The following is a 6,729-nucleotide window of genomic DNA, read 5'->3' on the forward strand; positions in this document are numbered from 1 at the left end:
ATTGAATAATAATATAATATAGCTCTTTGGTTCTATCTGTGTTAAACTACTACGGTTCTTCTGTCTTCTTCATCCATTGTGTATTAATAATAATATTGATTAATTATTATTTTGGGAATAATAATCAAGAAGACATTGGTAGTTAGAAGTGATTGGTGAATGGCAAATGCCGGTGGTGGTTTGTAGTACTGGTTAATGCCATTGGAAATTGTTTTGCGGTTTATACAGATTATGAATCACTCGTAATAATAAGAGAAGAAAATATATGATAACCTATATAACATTTTATTAGAAGATAACACATTATAGTTTTCCATCTGTCCCGTTGTCTTGTACCATAACATCACCGGCTTATGTAAATTACAGACTCGTAAAATCAACATAAAAAAATACACTTTGGACGTTAGGATTTTGCCCCAACAATAATTATGCGTAGTTCAATGAAGTGAAGTCGTTCTATTGGTAGTAAAATGTTGTTCGATGCACTAATATTAGCAACACTAGTTTGAATCTAAGAAAAAAGATTTTTATACCAAATAAAGAAATTGACTAAGACCTAGCTTCAAACTTACATTTACCGCAGACAGGTTTTGAATATGACCACATACAAATAAAAATCCCTTAATCATCGTCAATATCACAAGCACCACCATCTGCGTACAAGTTGCTGCCGAACAACATCATTACCAAATGTCAACACCAAAACCGAAAGGTGAAACTAACAGCAGAGCCTAACACAGAAGAGGTAAATATTTTAAGTCATTGATCTTTGATAATGTTTCGCAAAACAAATACCCACAGTTGGTTGCTACACAAAGTTCAGGCGTATTATTTGCTAATCTTAAAAACGTATATATGTAGCCCAAGAAAATGTATGTGAAGGACCTACTTCAAAAGTGAAAAACACAGTAAATCTTTTATCATTGAAGTGCATAAAGGCAAGGTAGCCGAAGATAAATCCTACTTCAGACAAAACCTGTACAGCTCACAAAAGTATGGACTCTTAACTCACCAGTGACAATGGGAAATTCAACTGAGGGAGGTGAAAATCTCATCATAGTACAGCAAACTAGAATTACGAATCTATCCGATAGTTCCAATCCGGTCCATCTGTACACAACAATATCCAATCCAATTCATATAATCATAAAATAAGCATTTAAAAATTATGATTACTTTCTAAAATTGGAATGTCAGTTCTATATTTTTAGTTGGTTAAAATTATGGACTTACATCGAAAGCAAATTCATGTGTTGTTCCCTTCTTTAGATTGACCTTTCAATTTCTCCAGTTGTTTCTTCAAATATGCACGTTTTAACTTCTCTCGGCGCACGGCCACCTGTTCTTGCCTGCAAATCTTCAGTTCAGATGCTTTTTCCCGTGCATGGTTCACTTCTTCATGAACTTCCCTGGAATAATAAGGTTATTAAAAAAAATAAATTACCAACAACAATTAAGGATCAGACAAGCACTATTTGTAGACACTGAATTCAAACTTTCTACTTGCCGACAATAGGTCATAGCTACCAAAACAACAAGACTGCAAAATCATCCAATCTTGCGATGATGAATACATGGGCCACCTAGGTATGATTTAATTATTCCAGCCAAACAGTTACAAAGAAAAACTCCAAAAATTCAACATAATATAATTGATGAGGTGTCAACATATTGTAGGTTACACAAAACTCTGTGCAATATAACTATGATCTTTTTTAGAGTAAATTTCATATATATCCAACTTAATTTGAAACGAGTTTTGTCCACCCGGGCGTTGCCCCGGCGAAATTATGTATGATAGCGTGTAAAGTTATAATGTGTTCTCATAAACGTTGTATCGATAATACGATATAATGTATTACGAACGTAACGCGAAGCAATATGACAATGACAATAACAAGAATGACACATGTGCATTGCCACGGTAGACATAACATCTATTGTATATCATAATATGTAAAATCATAATGTGTTTCTGAAAAAATTATATCGGTAATAATAATATAGTGTGTTATGATTATAAAGTGTATAGATAATAAAGATAGGTATTACACTAAGAGATCAGTGGTTGCTATACAAAAGATCATTAAATCGACTGTCAGGTGGAGACTTGCATCGCTGAAATTCAAGAATACTCCTAATGTAGTAACACTGTTGGAAGCATGGGACATCCCTAGGAATACCTTTCTCCAAATTGAAGCAGCTTAGCTATAGATTGAGTTACTATATAGTCGTTATTTTGTAACTCTAGTTGTGGTTGTTTACTTGTTTATTGCTTGTTAACACTTGTATGGCCTGTCATACTTGTGAACTGATTTGGTATTCTGCCAAATCACTTGTACTTTATTGTTTGGGTTTTGTGATATAATATACTCACCGGGATAATCCCATTACCCAAAAAAAGATAGGTATGACAATACTAAAATGACAGCAAATTCTTAATCGAAAATAGAAATGAATAATTGCATATATAACAATGATAAAATTTACAAATAAATTATAAAACAATAATAAAAGAATAAATGCATATAATACTCAAAGAAAAAAAAAAAGACTAAATCTACCAGGCCCAAAATTTAAGAATTTGAAATTAGCTAGGCCCATTTCTTTCTTTTTACAACAAAGAATAGCCCAAAATTTTAGGAGCCAACCTATTACTGTAGTTTGCACACAAATTCATGCATTTGATTTTAATATATATACTTAAAATATCAAATATCGCATGGCTAAAGTTTACACATATCATATATGTCCAAATAACCATGTTATACCCTTTATTCATCTTTCTCTATTCGAACTCTCATGTTCACCTTTTCCATGTTATCAAATTCAAGTAGACCAATCTAGTCAACACAATTATTTCTTCAAATAATGCTTACTAATCTTATTATGCTTTTTCTTCCTCCAATTAAATTTAAAAAGAATTTTTACGTTTAAAATAATTATTAAAGAAATGGAAGTATGGAACAGACATAAAAAAAAGCATCACTAAATCACATAGACTAAACAAAAAGGGAAGGTATATCATACTGTTTGACTAAAAGAAACATAAATAAACATATTTCGCAGAATATAAACTGTGAAAGAGAAGAATATATTAAGAAGAATGAGGAGTCATAGATTCAGAACTAATGAAGTTATAAGGAAGGGACTGGACCAAATTGAGAGGTATATATGCCCTTTAATATCCATAAATCAGTGATCTGATACCCAGTAGTTAACCGTGATGGGATGAACTTCTTGACTAGAGTTCAAGCAAAGAACATCATAGTCAAAGATAGGTACAAGTTGACTTCATTAGTTCATTGTGCAAATAATAAATTTAAGAAACCATTTAGGGGACAAGGACTAATATGAATAGAAGCATTCATACTTCAGCTGATCTAAACAAAGCTCATTTCCATGTTTATATGTATTTGATATGTGGATGATTGATGAGACAATCAGGAAGGAAAAGAAGTAAAGTGGTATGAAAGTCGATTAAAGAATAATGGGTGAGTTTAGAGTTTGAATAATTATTTGGGTATATATCTGCCATTACGTAGAGTGTATATAAACGATCTTATGCAGTTTAATAAAGATATATATGAACTACACTGTTTTTAAGGTTTCACGCAACTTTTATGTCATTTTACAACTTTCAACCAGAATGGCCTAAACGGCCTCTGCATATATTAACCCTTTAATATTTATTGACAAAATCTAGCAACAGAAGCATTTTCTTGATCACAAAAATTTCTTAAAGCTGTTGCAATCCCCACTAGCTGTTTAATGATATAAATCAAATATAAACTGCGCAATTACCTTACAAAACGTTTGTGCTCGTCATTGTCTACTGTTCCAGCTGCCCTGCCGAGTCCCATAGCTCTTGCATCAGGCAACACGGGCTCATCATCCTTATCAGAATCTCGTTCTGCCACTTTAGTGAAAAACATATCATGTCCTTGAGGTTGATGTGATTCCTCTTTTGTAACACTTTTACTGAAAAAATCTACACAATATTTCTCTTTATCTTCCTCATCGGATAACTCTCCCCTTGCCAGCTTTTCATACAACTCCGCTTTCTTCTCTAAGGCAGCATAACTGGCTGAACCATCTTTAACTGCTTTCATCTCGAGCTTATCCCTGAAATTTTATTAAAAACTATCATGAGAAAAACAATAGATTATCTTTCAACCTAGATACAAGCATAAAAAGAAGTGTTATCATTAACACTGAAAAGAACTTTCAAGCCATCTTATACACTTAGAGCATTAGAGTTCAATTTCTAGGTGTCAAAGTTAAAAACTTGATTACAGGTTCCATTAAGAAGTAATTCAGACCCATTAATAAAAAGTCAGAACTCAGAAGAGAAACTGGTTTTGAATTTTGACAGCTCCAATGGTTGGAACCAGACATTCAGAAGAGAAGATTCCATCTACTGTGATCATAAGATCAAGAACAAGTTGATAAAGTGATATCGTTTAGATGACTTTGATCAGTACTTACAAGTTCACCAAGAAACTAAACGACAGGTGCCCACTAACCCCCTTGGCCCAATAGCATATATATAACTCTAGACCGAGAACACAACTACCATCACAGCAAACCAGAAAATGGTAACACTTTCCTTTCAACTTACAAGGGTGAAATCATTGCACATGTTTTTGACCTTTGTAACCTTGCAGAAGCTTAAAGGAACTAAAAGGTACAACACATGGTCGAATAGTTGATTCTAAAATCACTTCCACATTTTTTTGCATATTCAAGCAGATAATTGTATCAAATTATCAACACATTTCCAAGCGCTTCGAATACATCGTGAAGCCTTGACATTTGAAAAAATCAAATGCTCACGCTTTGGATTTACACACATCACATTGATATGACATATGTAGAAAATTAATCTTGAAAAATATTTGTTTCTACAATGGAGAAAAAATATTCTCCATAAAATTAACCTGATATGTTGTAGCTGTTATATGTTAATAAACATGGTTCGAAGCAGAAAACAAGTCCTCTGCCACAATTTAATCTATTTAAGTGAAGAACTTCTAATAACTCTGGTCAAAACCAGATGATAGTCTTGAAATTATTATGCAACCATTTCAATTTAGCTCCTTTGTCGTCATGCCTAATTAATTATTGTCAGTTCTTCAAGTAATAGCCTAATTTCTTCAAACTCTGCAATATTAAAAAATTCACCGACATGTACTGTAATCTTCAATGCTTATCAGGTCCTGCCTTAGATTATGTTATATTGGTGCTCGGGAAATGGAAATTGGCCCTATAGTAACATCCAAGTGCAGCATGTACCCCCTATGATATTGTGACTTCTAGTTCAATCAGCTTAGAGAGAATGTTTTGGGTAAGGTCGGGTCTTTAACTTATATCATGCCTTGGAATTGATCTTTTAGAAAACCTAAGCAGCATTTGCATGACATAATCTTACCTGTGTAATGTTATACCCAACTTTCAAACGACCCAAATTAATTCATTAAACATGAATAAAACTGAAACACAAACATATATTGACACAAAAATGACCATTAATATAAATCATAAAAATCCAACCATAAATATTTTTACTCTCAAAACTAGATAGCAATAAGTTAAGATAAATTTGCAGAGATACCTAATGCAATGATTACACATTCATAATGCTATTTTCATTTTCTATCGCCGAACATAGGGAGTAAGTCTTTAACTAAATTTGCAAGTTGTGTACTAATAATGAAATTCCAACACATGTCATCTAAAGTTTTAAACTAAACACCCTTTAACAAAATTAAATACGATTTAAGGGATGGGTTTTCGTACTTATGAGCACGAGCATCGACACCGGAATTCTTGGCAGAGAACGTATCATAGGGAACGATCTTCTTTTTCGCACGATGGAGATTAAGTTGATCACTATTATCATTATTAACTTTGGCATCTTGTTGGGACTGATAAAGTTGTGCTTTGAGTTCAAGGATTGAAGAGGGACCAACACCGGAAATTGCACGGTGCTTTTTAGGCATAATTGATGATTCTGTTAGCCATCCTAATGATTCAACCACCACTCGCTTTTTCTGACCTCCATCTTCTTCCGTTGTCATCTCGTGGCTATTTCGTTGGATGGGTTTGTTTGAAATGAACAAGTGTTTGTGTGTGATTTTAATTGATTGATTCAGAATGGGTTAGGGTTTAAAACCCCTCTTCTCCTTTATTTTTTTCTCCCCCTTTATTTTTTTTCTCCCCCTTTGCATAGCTTAGCGTACCTTGTTAATCTTTATACTCCTTTCCCGGTCACTACCAATACTAACTAATACAGTGCCCCATCAGCGTCACATCAACAAAATCTCTTTTCAATACATTTTCTTCAATTCACACCCAATACATCCTATACTAACCAATACACTCCAACATATTTATTTTCAAACTTTTAATAAATAAAACCACAAATATAATTTATAAAATAAACACAAATATTATATTTTACACTTTTAGTCCCCCAATGTTCGAATTCAAAAAATTTACACTTTTAGTCCCTCAAACGGCTAAATAATTCAAAACATTTACACTTTTAGTCCCTATGTCACTCTATATAAAACAACTTTTTTCAACTCATTCTTTCAAAATGGCGAAACAAATGTGGACTGAATCCGAAGATCTTTTATTATGCAAGTGTTGGATAGAAGGATGTGAAATGCACTTCCCAACCCAACAAACTGTTTGGACCAACATATCAGAAAGATTCAACAGTCT

The 6,729-nt window shown here is 33.1% G+C and overlaps 1 protein-coding gene across 3 annotated transcripts; it reads right to left on the reverse strand.

Moving 5' to 3' along the window:
* Nucleotides 1-441: 441 nt before the first annotated feature.
* Nucleotides 442-6,210, reverse strand: LOC122582049 (uncharacterized protein At4g18257-like). 3 transcript variants are annotated; one of them, XR_006321088.1, is made up of 5 exons: nt 5,800-6,210; nt 3,805-4,125; nt 1,234-1,409; nt 1,013-1,110; nt 442-667 (listed from the first exon to the last, which is right to left on the reverse strand). XR_006321088.1 is itself a non-coding variant. In XM_043754397.1 (4 exons), exons 1-3 carry the CDS (start codon nt 6,078-6,080, stop codon nt 1,247-1,249), a joined length of 765 nt encoding a protein of 254 aa, XP_043610332.1. In that variant the 5' UTR covers nt 6,081-6,210; the 3' UTR covers nt 733-1,110; nt 1,234-1,246. The 3 variants fall into 3 exon arrangements, 1 of the variants encoding a protein (XP_043610332.1); XR_006321087.1 differs by having other exon boundaries at nt 442-731; XM_043754397.1 differs by lacking the exon at nt 442-667 and having other exon boundaries at nt 733-1,110.
* Nucleotides 6,211-6,729: the final 519 nt, after the last annotated feature.

This window comes from Erigeron canadensis, chromosome 9, assembly GCF_010389155.1.
Source record: "Erigeron canadensis isolate Cc75 chromosome 9, C_canadensis_v1, whole genome shotgun sequence".
NCBI lineage: Eukaryota > Viridiplantae > Streptophyta > Magnoliopsida > Asterales > Asteraceae > Erigeron > Erigeron canadensis.

What these genes read in the sequence shown, in the direction of transcription:
- LOC122582049 (XM_043754397.1), bottom strand. Translation starts at nt 6,080, where the DNA reads ATGACAACGGAAGAAGATGGAGGTCAGAAAAAGCGAGTGGTGGTTGAA. An exon ending in GTCGATGCTCGTGCTCATAA is followed by an intron (nt 4,126 to 5,799) that starts GTACGAAAACCC and finishes ATAAAATTTCAG; the next exon opens with GGATAAGCTCGAGATGAAAG. An exon ending in GAGCACAAACGTTTTGTAAG is followed by an intron (nt 1,410 to 3,804) that starts GTAATTGCGCAG and finishes TTATTATTCCAG; the next exon opens with GGAAGTTCATGAAGAAGTGA.